This window comes from Cryptococcus depauperatus, chromosome 3, assembly GCF_001720195.1.
Source record: "Cryptococcus depauperatus CBS 7841 chromosome 3, complete sequence".
Taxonomy (NCBI): Eukaryota; Fungi; Basidiomycota; class Tremellomycetes; order Tremellales; family Cryptococcaceae; genus Cryptococcus; species Cryptococcus depauperatus.
This window is the reverse complement of record NC_089470.1, coordinates 210733-226681: the sequence shown is the minus strand read 5'-3', so window position 1 is coordinate 226681 and position 15949 is coordinate 210733. Positions and strand designations below refer to the sequence as shown.

The window sequence follows — 15949 nt, the reverse complement described above, 5'->3', positions numbered from 1 at the left end:
GAGAAACAACAAACAAATAGCCTTCTTCTGGATATGCAAGAACAATACTCATCTCTTTGCTCATGCATTGTAAGTGATTCGTTGAAAGAGAGCGCATTCGAGTTAAGTAATTGTGAAAGCACTGCAGTATAAAGTTTATACTTGCCATGTTACTGACAAGCGCCGAGTCCAAGACAAGAGCAGTTATCATTAAATATCCAGCAATCTCAATAGAAGGCCTATTATGCAGTTTTTTTAAATCATCATTAACAAAATAAATAAACAGAAAATACTTGTTCTATTGAAAACAAACGCGTAATTACAGACATTAGGCATTGTTTTCCGACGCGTCACTTTAAAAACTTGTTGCAATTATTCTGCCATTGCTAATATTTTTTATCTTTTACTTTATCATCTATCGCCACAATTCACAGCGTTTTTGGCAAGAGAATACGCGCAAAGAAAGATGGCTGCCTTTGCATCTCGACCTGTTGCTCCAGGTCAGGATCCAAAACTACAACCTTGGGTTGAAAAGTAGTATGTATCAAAGGCTGCTGTTTAAGCTGGCTTTTAAAACGATGCAGAGAAAGCTGACTCTGAAGATACAGCCGACCAAAGACAATTGACGATGTCTCTTCCCAAGAAAATACTGTTGCTGTGTTGCGCAAAGCGCTTGCATCTACCAACGTCTGTTTTTATTTTTTGGTCAATCTACTCTGCGCGCTGAACATTGGATCAGCTTCCCCATATGCTCTTCTATGGGCCACCAGGAACTGGCAAAACCAGCACTATTCTGGCTTTGGCAAGACAGCTTTTTGGGTGAGTTTGGCAACTTGACTAAGTTTGAATCCAACACCACCTACAGACCTGATTTGTTTCGTGCCCGAGTGCTTGAACTGAATGCATCCGACGAGCGAGGAATTTCTGTTGTCCGCGAGAAAATCAAAACTTTTGCCCGTGAAACACCTCGACACCAGGTTGGCCTGTCTTCTGATGGCAAGGAATATCCATGTCCACCTTTCAAGCTCATCATTTTGGATGAGGCAGATAGTATGACGCAGGATGCTCAGAGTGCTTTGAGGAGAATAATGGAGACTTATTCTAGGATTACAAGGTTTTGTCTTGTATGCAATTATGTCACGCGGTATGTATCTCTTCAACATAGCTGTATGGGCTGATAGTGGAATTTAGAATCATTGAGCCGCTTGCCTCACGATGCTCAAAATTCAGATTCAAGCCTTTAGAGCAGGAGAGCACACGAGCTAGGATTGAGATGATTGCAGCGGCTGAAAGTGTCGAAACCGAACCTGGAGTGCGCCGTCTGCTTGACCTCGTCTTTTCCGAAACTTACCAAATGTAGGTACTGCAGCTAATCCTTTCTTTGGCTGGAGGTGATCTCCGAAAAGCCATCACGTACCTTCAAACTGCTCAACGTTTACATGGAGCTGTTGAGCCGCCCACTCCGGTTTCCTCTCTATCCAGTACGTCTCGAAATCCGCTTCAAACGCTCACGTATAGCAGTACATGAAATATCCGGAGTTGTCCCAGATGACCTGATAACCCATCTTCTCAACGTCATGGGAGTTGATCGATATGCTGGTATAGACACATCTCTAGTTTCAGGGTTTGATGGGGTCAAAAAAGCCGTCAAACGCGTGGAAAGAGAAGGCTGGTCTGTTGGGCAGGTTCTTGAACAGGTAAATCATCCCACTTGTTCCCTAACCTCGTGTAGCAAATCCATGCTAAATAAACATAGCTCCACGACGCCTTAATTCCAATACCGAGCATTCCCGCCATTCACAAGAGCCTGGCAGGCATAGCCATTGCAGAGTGCGACAAGGGATTGTGTGAGGGGGCGGACGAGGAATTGCAGCTGTTGGACTGCATGCTCAAGATTAAGGAAGTTGTTGCTCGTCCAATGCCTCTGTAACTTGTGACAACGATTCATGTGTGGGAACAGGACGTCCAGATAAGAGTTTTGGAAGAGCATCTGTCTTGGAGTTGCTGGTACATGCAGACCTTGAATAGGCCCTACATAAATCGGACAAACCGGGAAACATATAAGCTACGTACAATCAGCGACGTCACACTGCCACATCGGCGATTTATTTGGTTCCTTTCGAAAAATTACCTAAAATAGGAATTCGTCCCCTACACACTCTTCTTTGTTTTCAAAACATCTTCATAAAAAGATGAACAAGACTTGAATCCTCTATATTCGCCACCAGACAAGACTTGCCGTTCAATCGTCTTTGCTTCCCAGGTCAGACAAGCAAGCAAATCACGAACGAGGCATTCACAGGAAGGCCGTCCCAACACACAAACGCTGATCAAAAGAATCCTCAAGATCTTCAAGGAGGAAGAGAGCTTGGAAAAGGTTTGCTTCTGCCAGCTGTGTGCCCTACACGTTGGCTGGATACAACGGTAAGAGGAAAGAAAGGGAGCACGTTTGGCTATTCAGAGGCCATACACTCTCAACTGAGCTTTCCTTGACAACCACCTGGCGGATCTCTCAGCCGACCATACGTATTTGTCCATCTCCCCACCTCATCCAAAGCCATCACTGAGCGCCTCTTTCTCATACGGCATCTGCTTGCCGCTTACGGGCGTCTGCAAGAGGGCAACGTCATCAAAATCAGTTTGGTCCGACAGCAGCAGGTATAAACTGGATCATTGTTTGTCTATAGTGACAAAGTAACAGTTGGCAGAGGCGGCGACGGGTGAGATTGCCATTGGCGCAAATACACAACTCAGGTGGACAAAAATAGCTGATACGGTGATACAAGGTCATCTGCGCAAAAGAGATTAGCGACGAGAGCTATACTTGGAATTCTATTCATATCTCACCACGACTCGGATACACGGAAGATGAATATCTCACTATAACCCCAAGGTCGATTGAATTCGGCTGGTTAGTGAAATTGTCTTGGAGCGTGGATAGTCAGGTGTATCCTATCACCACCAATCGTTAAAGCTCGTGTTTATACACTTGAATCCGCTACACCTTTTGTCCCGTCATCACCATCTTGAAACTTGAAGAAATGCCTTGCGCAAGTATTCCTTCATTCTCTTCAAAACGCCTGCGTTCTTGCCTCTCGCTCAACCGCTCATGCCCAAACTCGCCTGCGCTTCGTCCAGAAAGTCAAGGTGGAAAGGGTCAGCATAAAAGAGTAAAAATGGTGAGGTGGCAAGAAATGAATGGTTGCGCCGTCACAGTCAGTCTTTCATATTCGTTTCCAAGGCGATCCGTCCGCGGATGAATAGGAATAAATACTGACAAGGTATTTTTAGTCTTTTCATGATACTTATTCCCAAGAAGAATATGACCGCTCACCACTTGACCCACCTACTTCTGCAGAACGTGACTGTGTTTTGCCAGAAAGAGATTCCCGATGCTTTGCTACTGCCCGAGAGTGTTTTCTCATGGATTGGTCGGATGAGGAAGATTCTCCAACTTCGACGTCTGACGCCTCTGATTCGTCGGTGCTACATACACCTCCTTGCACCGAGGCCAGCTCGGAGGATGGAACGTTTACGGAGAGACGGGAGGAGGAGGAGGGAGATGGTGTCTGGAATGAGTGTATGCAGAGAAGGAGGATGATGTTTGCGCACATGTGCTCTGCCCAAGAGGGCGAGCGACAGCCAGAATTTGAAGGATATCGGTCTGTAGGAGCCACTCTTGCGGAGCTGTTGAAAAGCATAGGGTGTGATGACTCTGAGAGTGGAGGAGGAGAAGAAGAGAACCAAGGACGGGGCGAGGAGGGAATCGGCATGTATGGATTGGGAAGCGTAGATCATGTGGAAACAGAAGTTGGCACTCCATCTCTGGTTTCAACAGAAGATTCCGAGGTAGAATGTAGTATCGCCAGTCCTATTATCGGCAAGGGTCTCAAAGCGCTGGAGGGCGAGGGAATGGACATGGTAGGCAAGATGAGTATACCAACATTGGTTATTGGTGATGCCGAGGATGTTGAGACTAGAGAATGATGTCTAGGTGTGGGTGACAGGAATCGCATCAAGTACATGCGGCGCATTAGTTATAACTTTATACTACAGCATAGATACGATCTTATGACATTTTATGATTATCCTGGTAGAATGAGCAGAAGAAAATGTTTTATATGATTTCGTCTCCGGTAATTTTCGGGCCAGTGGGGCTTTGTATTTTTGCGACCTTTTTTATTTTTATTTTTATTTTTTACTTTTTTTAAATTGGTAACAATGTCAACTTTTGATTCTTCTTTTACATCTACTTCTTGTCCATCCACTCTCATTTTCAACCTTCCTCCAGAACTCATAGATCATGTCTTGACATTTGTTCCTCCTTCTCTGCAGCAACTCACTGCTCTCGCTCTACTCAAGGTCTTTCCTTCCCATTCCATTTCCAGGCGCCACTTGTATAGGCACTTGGTGATTTACAGAGCTGGCCAACTGATTCCACTGTGGAAGGCGCTCAAAAATGACGAAGAGATGAGGAATGGTGCCAATAGTTTGGCATTGGAGAGTTGGAGAGGAGATGCAGACATTTTGAACAAGTAAGCAGTGATTGAAGAAGATTATTTTACCACTCGACTGATGTGTCTAGTGTGATGCGACGATTAGAACGACTTCAAGTTCTTATGCTGAATATTGGTACCAACTTTGCTCCAGAACATCTAGAAGAAATGTTTGAAAGTCCAAGGATGGAGTTGAAAAGGATGGAGCTGAGGTTCAGGCCGTATCTCGAGCAAGCAAGTTATTACCAATTTCTGGCAGGTATGTCTAGCAACAACCAAGTCCTTTGGGCAACCGGCAATGCTGACAGTCTGCAATAGGGTCATATTTTGACACAGCTATAGAAACACTTACCAAAAAGTGGCCTGTATGTCCTAATTTCACTCATCTGAGTATCGTACAGGACTTGCCGCCACGGTCAACGGTACCTCCCACAGCACAAACGACTGGCGCAAATACAACAGCCAACTCATTGGCCAACTCAATCTCATCCCTTCGTATCACCGACGCTACTTCTGACTCTCCTTCTGAGACTGAAGACTCTGGAAAATCCACGCCGCCCACTTCTGTGGATGATGGTGAACACATGATAGCTGCTTCTAAAGGCTATACAGGGCATGGTCCATTCGGTAATCCGTTTCTCAATGAAAAGCTTGGAATCACGAAACCCAAGACGTTTGCTCAACCCATTGTCTTTTTTGATACCCAGTGTCTTGCTGCGTTTGGTGCTAGTCCGGTTGCGGCCAACCTTCAGTTCTTGAGGATCAGGATACCTTCTCGTGACTTGGCAAGGGTGTTGATATTACATCCACCACAAAGATCGTACAGCCAAACGTTGTTTCCAGAGCTGAGATACTTGGATATCTCAACGACTAACGTTCGCCTTGACACAACCCTTTCTGCGCTGCTCAAGCAATTCAGCAAGCTAGAGCATCTCGTTCTGGATCAAGTCAACTTGTTTGGCTTCACAGCACGTGAAAAAGGGTTGGAACTATGCAATGACCTGGGAAATCTCGTCATCAATGCCGGACTACAACGGGGCAAAGAAAAAGAGCGCCAGATAGCAGCTTGGGAAGTCCAGGAGCGTGTACGTCAAGCAGAAGCCGTAGCAGAAGCAGCTCGTCGTGTTGAGGAGCAACGGCACGAAGAAGAGCAAGAAGGCCCTGAAGAAACAAACGAGGAGCGGCGTGCAAGGGAAACACAAGAAGAAATTCAAAGAAATCTAGAGATAGCCCGCTCGAGGAGACGGCATCGTTCAGCTGCCTTCTCGACAATTTCTCTTCGAGATCGAAATCGACGAGCGAATACTACAACATCTGCATTAGCGGCGACGTCGGTCAATACACTACCTCTTCCAACCCAAGACAAACTATACTTTGTTCTTCCTCCTCTTCCTACTCTCAAATCCATATCTATAGGAGGCGAAGCGCATAGTTTACCGAAATCCAAAGCAGAGCAATGGGAGAGGGAATTTCATGATGGATGGCGTGAAGGCCTTGAGAGACTGTTGGGTTGGGCAATGCATGTGTCTGAAAAGTATGAGAGGAGCAGAAGAAAGGCTGAGGAGTGGATCTTTTCAGAACAAAAAAAGCATGGGCTTGCAGGTGCTAGCGAGCCTGGTGCAAAAGGAAATGACAAAGGCAAGAGTAAAAAAGCCTTTGCAACCGTACATACCAAAACAAAGCCGCCCACCGATATCAGACTCTTAAGGTTTCCGTTTTCTAACGAGTCCTCACAGTCGACTACGAACAGCAACGAACTCGGTCTTTTTATTCTCACTTCTGGCTTGGTTCAAATTGATTCTGCATCTTTGGCAGACCGCTCGTATCTCTTACCGTACCAAGAAGCGCTTTCGGATGCTCAGCTTTACAATGATGGACAACGAGGTGCGGAGCCGCAGTGTGTGTTTTGTACAATCCCCGACTGTGAGGGACCGGCAAGAAGGGGAGCAGAAGGCGAAAAGGTGGATGGACGGGGTGGCATGGGAGGAATACATAAGAAGGGGTGTGGGCATTTGCTTGGAAAAGACACATGGGGCTGGAAAGGTTTTTAGAGTGGTCTTTTTTATATGAGACTATAGATGACTATATTTGTTGCTTTGTTGTAATATCAATAATACATTTTTAAAGTATGAGATTCGTAAGCGCATTCAGTCAAGTACCATGGCAACATGTAGAAAGCAACATGTAAAAAAATGTATCGAGTCCCAAAAAAGGCCATACTAATCTTAATATCCTCTCGAAATATTCAGTCACCCACTCAATTAAGCAATGATGGGATGCGTGACTAACTCTCTGTAAAGATCTTCCGGAATGTCTTTGACGAGTGCTACAGTTACTCCAATAACGGGCCGGGCGTCAAGAGGAGGAAAAGTCCGAAGAATCTTCATGGGCCTAGGAATGATATCAGCTTTGTACGATTTTCAACAAAAGGGAGAGATGAACGACGTACGATGGCGATTCCATAATCTGTTGTCTGATGAGCAAAAGCTGTGCGATGATGCAGAGTATATTGAGATGTAGACCAAAAGCAAGAAGAAAACTAGACAAGTCGATCAGTGATGCAGCCGTCAACACTCGAAAGAGACATGAGACGTACTCCCATAGACGAATAACTTCTTCTAGGGGAGGTGTACATGCACAAAGTGTCATAACGGCTACAACACTTCAGTAAAAACAAACAAGAGCAGACAACCGGGACGTACAAGGGAAAGCATAGATTTCAGCTGTGAGGTTTTTATTAGCCAGTTTATCATACAGCTCGGGATCTACAATCTCTAGACATCTGTCTAGTAGCTAGAACCTAGACTGTAAGACAACCCTCATCCCTGGCATGCTCAGACAGGACGAACCTTGAGACCTTCGTGGACGCCCATCAGGGAAGGCTGAACATAAAGCGGACATCCATTCTCAATGAATGTGGAGAAACAGGCGAACGCCTCCAGCTGAGATGGCATAGTGTATAGAAACGGCGCTGAAAGGACGTTCATACCTATGGCAAGCAAAAATCAGTACATCACAGCACACTAAAACAATGAGACAAACCTTGAACGTATTTAAATGGCTGAGAAGCATCTTCAGTTTCTGACGCTATCCGGCAGTCAGTTTTCCCCATCTCACACCCATACTCACAAGTAATCTTCCACACAAACGCTTCCAACAGTCTGATCAACATATCCTCCTTCACCTTTCCTTTAAACTGAGTATCCGTAGCAAGTGTTCTAAATGTATCATTTTTGACTACAACAAGATGAGCCGCTGCCATGACGAACCAACTGTTGGATCAAGCACTTTTATGACTGTCGGAAGAGGGACCCATGGACACCCAACGAAGATAATCCTCAGCTTGAAGACTCTCTACTCTGAGCATGAGTTTCCATATTCTTGGACGCAGTGCCGGTCTGCCTGACTTTTCATGTTGGTCAGCCCATCTCAACCTACTCTACTGCTCGTCCGCACATCTGACGCTTCTGCCATACTCACAATCTCGGGTATACCTTCTGTCAATACTATTCGTCTTATTCGTTTAAGACCGTCTGAAATTTCGGACGAACGGTGTCGTCCTCCTGGAGAGAGAGGATTAAGGATAGATGAGAGAGTATCATATATTTCTGAGGGATTTGTCATCTTGCATGAGTTACATGTGAGCTTGTGATGGATTTGACGATTTTAGAATGCAAAAAAAAGCTTGAGTTGATGATTATAATGGATAAAAGATAATGTCAAGATATGATTAGGAATTATGTAAACAATAAATTGATACCACTCGTTTTATTTATTTTTCTTTTTAATTCATTGTTGACTTCTCTTTTTCTTTTCATCACTGTAAGCACTTTTACTTTTACAAACCATAATTCTATGACTATACTAATTTCCCTTTTTCCAGTTGTATGCCAACACCTTTTCGATAAGCCCAGCGGGATTGTCAATGTCCCTTGTCCTGTTCAAGTCTCTTGGGCCGGAGATGCTTGACAAAGAGTTATCCACAGACATGGTAAGGCTTTCATGTGTCACTCGATAGCTGAAAATACGGCTTGGTCTCATGTTAGCGCTTGGTATAGGACAGGATCACTCAGTTGCAGGATGCCATCCTAGATGTAGGCTCGTTAATCTTTTTACCCAAGGCCTCTAACAAAGACCGCCGTCTCATACGATAGCTGTTAACAATCACTTCATCATCCATCGACTATATTGTGCACAAATCACGTTTCGAGCAAACATCTAGACGTATTCCTCAAACACAACCAACAGAGAATTCTGCCGACCCTGCAGACTACAGAGGTGGGTTTGGATGCGAAGGTGGCTGGACGATGGAGCTATGGCTGTTTAAGAGAGGCAGAGCTTCAAGAAGAAGTTGAAGGACCATGGGAATGTCGGCTAATCATGAGCGTCGGTGACAGCTGCCATTGAGACTTTTGTCAGTGATATAATACGGCGTTCCAAGGACATACAGCATTTGATAGCGGAGCTTCCAAAACCAGGCGACAGCTCTGAGCGAGTTCGTTTTTCTGTTGCTAACGAAAAATGCTTGAAGAATGAGATGCTGATGGATTACACAGGCGCAAAGATTACAGCACTTGCAAGACGAGATCAAGATGGCAAATCTCGAGTACAAAGAAGTCCTAGAGCAATCAAGTACTATACTTTTAAAAGTTTATCCATTCCGGAATCCTTGTTGACAATAGGTTAGAGAAATTGTACAAAGAACTTCAAAATGCGTTGGATACTGCCCTGGGCGAATCAGTCAATCACGAAGCAAAACTTTTACGCGTTGACGACGAGGCAAACCACCTGTAATCAGATCTAACAATGCATTAAATGCCCTAGAATGTTATGATTATGTATAAGCAACATGTAGATGAAAACCATAGTATAACAGATTATTGCTACAAAAGACCTGAACCATATGCCGTTCCTATCAGTGAATCCTATATGTTTCCATAATTGAACATCATACCGTCGCACAAGGGAGTGCCGCTGCTAGACATTAGTGATCTTTTCTGGTTTTAGAAGAGGGGAGAGATACCATCGACAATGATTTTTTGCTTCTGACAAAGCCTTGCCCTGCCCTTTGGTCATTATTGCAAGCATGTGCACTGATGCAGACGAGTTTGTCGTCGTCTTGCCTCCCTTGCCTTTCTCTTTGTTCCTTTTATTTGGACTTAATAAGTCTTCTTCATCCTGTCCCCAGTATTAGACTGACAACTATACACCGCAACTAGACTGTGACTTACTGGGATTCCTTTGTATGAGATACAGAGCTCTTCGTTTTTCTTGATATCTCTTCGAGCGAAAATGACCAGCCTAGCTGTAGTTAGATGTGTCACCAAATATGCAAGGAGTTGATCGGCACTTACAAAGGGCGCTCGGGATGGAAATCTTTGACATAAGCTTGCATGATGACCAGATTGGGATCGCAGGAATGATTCTTTCAAAAAGTAAATTGATGTCTAATTAATTGTGAATTCTCTGACGTACCAGATAGCGTGTGAACTATATAAGTCAAGTCAGAGTCACGCGCTGCGGTCTAATAGTCACAGACTCACATTTCCATAACGAAAGGCGTCAACTGAAATCATTGCCATCAGCTCACTACAGAACCCGTCATTCTCAATGTTTGATACACTCACCACTGTACGCATTATAATGGTCTTCTTTGTTCCTCTTCATGGACACTTTTGCTCTCTTCTTTGTCGCCTCCGCTAGTTGCGCCAGACGCATATCTACCCCCTCAAGGCCCTCAGGCGGATAGCGAATTGCGTATCCATCAAGGTCAAAGAGATAACTTCACCATGTAGTCAGTTAAAAGTCAAAGATTAGATGATGCCAAATGAGACTTACGTCGTTCCAGCAAGATTATAGGTAATACCTCTCTTCTCGCTCTCCTCTTCTGTAATAAGCTCTCCGCTGTAGATGCCCAAAAATGTTCCATTGGCAATGGGAAGACGGGCGCGGACGCCCCAGCCTTTATATTTGGTTTTGAAAATATCGATTTCGGTTTCTCTATCACGACCACGCTGGATCACTCGATTTGGGCACTCAAGAGGACATCCACAGGTATCACTACATTCCCAAATGGGGATCGTGCCATTTTTTATCTTACCCTTTCTGTTCTATGTCAGCTGGAATTCATAAAAGTAGCAAAAACTGACTGGTCATAGGCAAAGCCTGTGATTGTGCCATAATTGTACAATTCTTGCCTCTTGACGCAGCTGCAAGTCCCGCTTTCAGGATCGCAAGGTCCGTCACAATCACATCCCAGCCCTTTTTCTGGATCCGGGATCTTATCTGTATACAACATCTCGTTTGAATAAACAAATTCAAAATTGGGTGCCGGGCCTTCATGGTCGACATCATTGATGATTCGAATTTCAGATGAGTTGTATTCGTCATAAGCAGTCGACTGAAGAATGTATGATTCGAAAATAGAACGGTGGATAGGGTTGTTGGGTGGAAACCGCTCCTTGCGCTTGTTCCACGCATCCAACAACTTGGAATCGCACGTCCTCTTTCCAATCGCTTTTCTTTCATACGGGCATGGTGGATCTGGAAATAACACATACGGATCTTCGTTATCAGGTTTGTATTGTTTAGAGGAAGAGAGACGCATAATTTGAGAGACTTGTGAGTGACTTCCATGTGCTTGGGAGGCTGATATCAAGTAAGCGCGAGCATTGGGCATACCTTTTAGACTGAGCCCAATCTTCTTCGGTTTTCCTTTTGATACTCGATAGTTAAGTCCTTCGTCTAGCATGGCGTCTACATCCGAATCAGTAGACCCGTCGGCGATAGTCTCTGACCATTCTGCTTCAGTGTCCTTAGGCTTCTTAGGCTTTCTTTCTTTGTTCACCCACTTCTCCTTTATTTCATCTATGCTGGTATCTGATAGTAGAGATGGACTGGAAAGGGCACGCTCAGCATGCGATCTGGCCAAAAGTTGCGTTCGAGCAGTCTTGTATACAGGACGATAACTTGTCGCCACTTCCTTGTCGCCACCTTCCTCATCTGACGACGCTACAATTCTTCGTCTGAATTTGCCTTTTCTCCATTTATGACTTTCTTGGACGGGGGAAGAAAGTGAAAGGCGAAATTCTGTTTCGAAGGCATTTTTATCCTTCGTGCCAAACGGAACAGAGGTTTCATCGTCAGGACCTGAATCGTCTGAAAGCTTGGAAGCTAATAGTGGAAGAGGCGACAGGCGTAAATAACTATCTTCTTCTCTTGTACCGTCCGTTGTAGGTATTGTACCCAAGAAGTGCTTCCCGTCGCTCAAAGAGTTCTCCGACTTTGTATGTAACTGAATAGGTGAAGCTACAGAATGCTCTAAAGACATGTCTTGCAGCCCTTTCCCGACTTTTGTTATTTTCTTTCCCATATCTTGCTCAGCCGCATTCCTTACTGATGATGGCAGTGTCTGAGTCGAGCCATTAGGTTGGCCAGGAATGTCATTTGTATCTTGTAATGATTTATCCATATAATTTTCACGAGACTCTTTTGCTTGCTCGTGTGCATGGTCTGGTGGCAGCCTACGCCAGTCATGACTCTTCGCAGTATCCATTTGCTTCTGAACAGATTCTATGCTGGTCTCATAGTTTTCTTCGACAAGCTTTTCGATTTCATTCTCCACTGGAAGATCATTTGACAGCAATTGCTCTGTGCCTATGTCAAGCATACGGTCAACACCCACAAAAGCAGGAGTAGGAGCTGGAGTCGGTAACTCCACTTGAGCTTGATATTTCTGTTTTCTCTCTTCATCTGTACTATCACATGGCAATGTAATTTCGCTGTTAGTCAGCGGCTTATCGTCAGTGCCATACAAAATGTTCTTTTGACTCCCTAGACCTAGTCCCGGGCTCTTCAATCGTTTTCGTTCAGGTTGATCTATATACATAGGCGAAATACTGCGCCTATGCTTTCTATGGCTGTTGTTTTGGCTTTGATAATGAGATTCCAAATGGAGAGGGTTTAACCACGTATTCGGATCGCTATCGGTTTCCTGAACTGGCTCCACTGGTGTTTCCAATTCTGATAAGCTTGAATCTAACAGAATGGGTATGGGAGGTGTATGGGGCGTAAAAGCCTCAAAAGATGATGAGATGGGATTGACAGAATTTTTAAAGGTGTTGTTCTGCAACCCTGTACTTATCTCTACTGCGTTGAAGTGAGTCGTTGCTTTCTTTCGCTCTTCCGAGCTTGGCGAATGCGATGTTCCGATTGGTAGTGGCGGAGTTGGGGGCCTTATATCATCGCGGTTCTTCGATGCATTAGACATTGCTTCTGCTGTAACCATCCTTGTAGACTGGGTTGTAGATATAGTTCTAGCCACCGGAATTGGTGTGTGATCTGGAGAGATATAGGAAGGCAGCGGCGGAAACGGAGGCGTGGACGGTGTAGAGACTTTTTTTGGATCAGACCTTGAACATATAGGGGGCGGATTCGCCTCGCTCAGTGTTTGTTCCAAAGCTGGCGATACAGAAGAAGAAGGCTGTAAAGACGGTAAGGGTGGCGTAGGTGGTCTCGAATCATCAGAAAATAGGCTATCATTCGTTTTCGTAATAACTTGAACAAGGTGAGGCGGTAAAGGAGGAGTCGGCGGTCTACTCATAGACGTAGATGTAGAGGGGGAAGATTGTCCAACACTTGCAAGATGCCTTCCAGGAGGCATGGGTTTTATGAGGTCCCTTTTCTCTTTGACTTGACTCTGCAAGCCTGCTTTCGGCAGTAATTCTGATGGCGTTTGTATAGAAGAAGTACAACTATCTATTAGCTTTTGTAGTGATACGGGAGTATCCTTGGAAGATGGTTCCAATGATACGCTAATAGTGATAGCGGCTGGGTTTAATGTTGCTGCTGAAGGTACAGGGCTTTTTTGATCGACAATTGGTTTTACCCAGCAGGCAGTACCCACCTCCTTATCCTTTCTTTCCATCAGAATGTTTCGTCTCTTCTCTTCCAACCTTTGAGCTACGTCTGAGCCAATACCTACATTAGACTCTGCCAGAGATAAGGTAGAGCTTGCTGAGGGTTCTTGCCGTGTCGAAGATGCTGAGGGTTGTGGCTTTGACAAATCAAGTTCTGATCTTGAGGTGCCTTTCCCTTCTATTAGATTGGATGGTCCCGAGAGAGTAGGAAATGTAGGCTCTTCGCTTTCCTTTCTACTACTCGTTACTGTCTCCTTCAATTCTGCAGATTTGCGTGATGCAAGCACAATCGATGCAAGTTGGTTGAATTTGGCTGCAGTTACCCATGTTTGTGTCTCAGACAGTTTGGAAAGTGATTTTGAATCTTTAAATGTGTCTCGTCCGAGCGAAGGCAGAGCTTGGGGTGACTTCTGGTCATTTATTATTGTTATCGAGGGACCAGGACATGATATTGTAGTCGTATTTGAAGTTGTGAAGGTACTGCTGGCAAGGGTGCGCACTTGTGCGATCGAGGCTTGAAGCTTTGCAAGGTTTGATATGATATTTGGAACTTGTGGGACAGATTGAGGAGTTAATGGACCTTTGTATGACGTGCTAAGAGGCATTGATGATGTTTGAGACGAATTCAGAAATAAAGGCTCCTGCTCTCCCTTAACCTTTTCTTTTGAAACCTCTTCACCAGGTTGGGCATTAAAAACTATTGGATCTGTCAGTCATTTGAAAAAGTTTTCTCATCAACGACTTCTATGAGTAATGACCTACCGCGTCCCTTCCTCTCTGTAGTATTAGTTTCATTGATCCAACTATTATCATTTCTCGTTTTTGACGTGCTGGCCAGCCTAACTTGTTTGGAAGGTTGGCAGGGTCGATGAGAAGCTACGCCATTGTCATCTGTGTTAAGTTTCCCCATTTGTTTGGCTATTGTATCCTTGCCTGTATAATCGTTCTTTTCTTCTTTCAAAATGCCTTGCGCCTGTATTGTCGATTCTGGTATATTGACAGCACCTCGGGCGGATTGAAACGTAGAGGAATCAATGTTCTCTTTCTCTTTCTTGTCCGTGGTAGCTGGCGGCCGAGGAGGGAGAGGATGAATAGCTTTAAACTGTCCTTTGCTAATCGCTTCTGAAACGGTGTTGTGAGAATGATATACTTTGCCAGTTGTTGATGATTTGGAAGTAATGCCTGAACTGCTATTCGCATTGGTAACACAAGATTTCGAAAGCGGTCTTGGTAGAGAGTCGAACAGTGAAGCATTACTGGAAGATGGGTTGACAATTCCTAAAATTACACCATTTCTCTTGGCTGCTTCAGTTTTCTCATCACGTTTGGTGTCTTGCCCGTTCAAAGACACATTGTCCGTTATCCTCTTATCCACCAAATTATCCGACATTGTCACAGACTGAGACGAAATCGCGGGAATTCTACTGTTTTTTTTCATTGATGAGATTCTTCCTTGGTTATTCAGCGGTTCGTGATTATTGAGTGATGTAGGTGTATGAGTCGGCAGAGATATCTGTGGGCTTTGACTCAGATGCCAATTTCCTGCTATAACGGTTGGCTTCTCAAATTGAGTAGATACTGGAAATGGCCTCGAGACCAACGATGAGCCGGACCCAGAAATAGACATACTACTTTGCGCTGGCTGGGACCCAACAGCTGTTGCTGATCGTGTCAAAGAACTCCCATTATCCTTTTCTTTTCCCCTCACGCCATCCTTTGCAGTCCCTGGTAACCTTCCAACATCTCCTATCCGCTGCCGGTCATTCAATGAAATCTTCGATATTTGCTTTCCCATTATCGGTTTATCAGGACTTATCGAGCATTTTTGATCGAGTGACATAGGTTTGTTCGGAAGGGAATAGGCCACTGTCGGGCGAGGTTGAGGGCTGAGCTTCCCGACAACAGGAAGCTTAGAGGCTTCTGGTTTCGAAATGGTCAATGTATCAACATCTCGTTTGTCAGCCCCTGTACTTTGAACGATGTTGTAGGATCCTGTTGATTGTGGCTGGACGATCTTTCCGGTTTTGCTACCACTTGCAAGCGGGGTCGCTGAGTTGGCAGAAAAGGCTGACTGATGGTTTCTGTTTATGACCTTGGCGCTAGGTTGCAAAGAAGTGATCAAGAGCGGATCATCAGAATCTGAGTCATCAGAGTCAAGACCGGTGAGGTCTATCACGACTATTTGGAGTTGATTGAATCAGCCTCATGCCTATAGTTCTACCCGGAAAACTCACTTTTTTCCTTGGTCTTGTTTAAGCTAGGTATCTTGCTTCCGGATGACCCATCCATAGACTTTCTTACTATAGGTCGAGTTTTAGCAGCAGTCATAGACAAGGGTGCCATCCACTGTCAGTCCTTGTCCATCTATCCCATTTCATTACACACCCTTAACTTCCTGATTCCTTCTGTTCAAGCTATCCAAGACCAATGAACCATTCAAACCATTCCCTGTTCTCTTTAGGTTATTCTTGTGACTCAAAGATGCTAGATGACTCACCGTCCGAAGGGACCGACGTCCTAGGTCTCGCTTTCTGCATGGTCAACTACTCACAGCGG

At 44.7% G+C, this 15949-nt stretch overlaps 6 protein-coding genes across 6 annotated transcripts; 4 read left to right on the top strand and 2 right to left on the bottom strand.

Annotated features, from left to right (window-relative positions):
• Positions 1 to 445: 445 nt before the first annotated feature.
• L203_102369 (uncharacterized protein) lies at positions 446 to 1909 on the top strand (the record flags this gene model as incomplete). Its single annotated transcript, XM_066211795.1, has 8 exons — positions 446 to 516; positions 588 to 666; positions 719 to 798; positions 845 to 1123; positions 1171 to 1291; positions 1340 to 1460; positions 1528 to 1676; positions 1736 to 1909. The coding sequence occupies 8 exons, from the start codon at positions 446 to 448 to the stop codon at positions 1907 to 1909; spliced, it is 1074 nt and encodes a 357-aa protein (XP_066067892.1).
• A 1111-nt stretch (positions 1910 to 3020) lies between these two features.
• Positions 3021 to 3966, top strand: L203_102368 (uncharacterized protein; the record flags this gene model as incomplete). Its single annotated transcript, XM_066211794.1, has 2 exons — positions 3021 to 3194; positions 3271 to 3966. The coding sequence occupies 2 exons, from the start codon at positions 3021 to 3023 to the stop codon at positions 3964 to 3966; spliced, it is 870 nt and encodes a 289-aa protein (XP_066067891.1).
• A 234-nt stretch (positions 3967 to 4200) lies between these two features.
• Positions 4201 to 6526, top strand: L203_102367 (uncharacterized protein; the record flags this gene model as incomplete). Its single annotated transcript, XM_066211793.1, has 3 exons — positions 4201 to 4514; positions 4565 to 4734; positions 4794 to 6526. The coding sequence occupies 3 exons, from the start codon at positions 4201 to 4203 to the stop codon at positions 6524 to 6526; spliced, it is 2217 nt and encodes a 738-aa protein (XP_066067890.1).
• Positions 6527 to 6736: 210 nt separating this feature from the next.
• Positions 6737 to 8099, bottom strand: L203_102366 (uncharacterized protein; the record flags this gene model as incomplete). The annotated part of the gene is made up of 9 exons (XM_066211792.1): positions 6737 to 6866; positions 6925 to 7014; positions 7072 to 7129; positions 7178 to 7268; positions 7325 to 7464; positions 7518 to 7562; positions 7605 to 7712; positions 7764 to 7881; positions 7956 to 8099. The coding sequence occupies 9 exons, from the start codon at positions 8097 to 8099 to the stop codon at positions 6737 to 6739; spliced, it is 924 nt and encodes a 307-aa protein (XP_066067889.1).
• Positions 8100 to 8400: 301 nt separating this feature from the next.
• On the top strand, positions 8401 to 9269 carry L203_102365 (uncharacterized protein; the record flags this gene model as incomplete). Its single annotated transcript, XM_066211791.1, has 6 exons — positions 8401 to 8466; positions 8534 to 8569; positions 8630 to 8753; positions 8873 to 8970; positions 9032 to 9107; positions 9163 to 9269. The coding sequence occupies 6 exons, from the start codon at positions 8401 to 8403 to the stop codon at positions 9267 to 9269; spliced, it is 507 nt and encodes a 168-aa protein (XP_066067888.1).
• Positions 9270 to 9400: 131 nt separating this feature from the next.
• L203_102364 (uncharacterized protein) lies at positions 9401 to 15930 on the bottom strand (the record flags this gene model as incomplete). Its single annotated transcript, XM_066211790.1, has 13 exons — positions 9401 to 9449; positions 9499 to 9653; positions 9707 to 9776; positions 9830 to 9900; positions 9951 to 9965; positions 10019 to 10041; positions 10103 to 10257; positions 10314 to 10580; positions 10625 to 14090; positions 14156 to 15571; positions 15628 to 15693; positions 15779 to 15841; positions 15891 to 15930. 13 exons carry the CDS (start codon positions 15928 to 15930, stop codon positions 9401 to 9403), a joined length of 5856 nt encoding a protein of 1951 aa, XP_066067887.1.
• Positions 15931 to 15949: the final 19 nt, after the last annotated feature.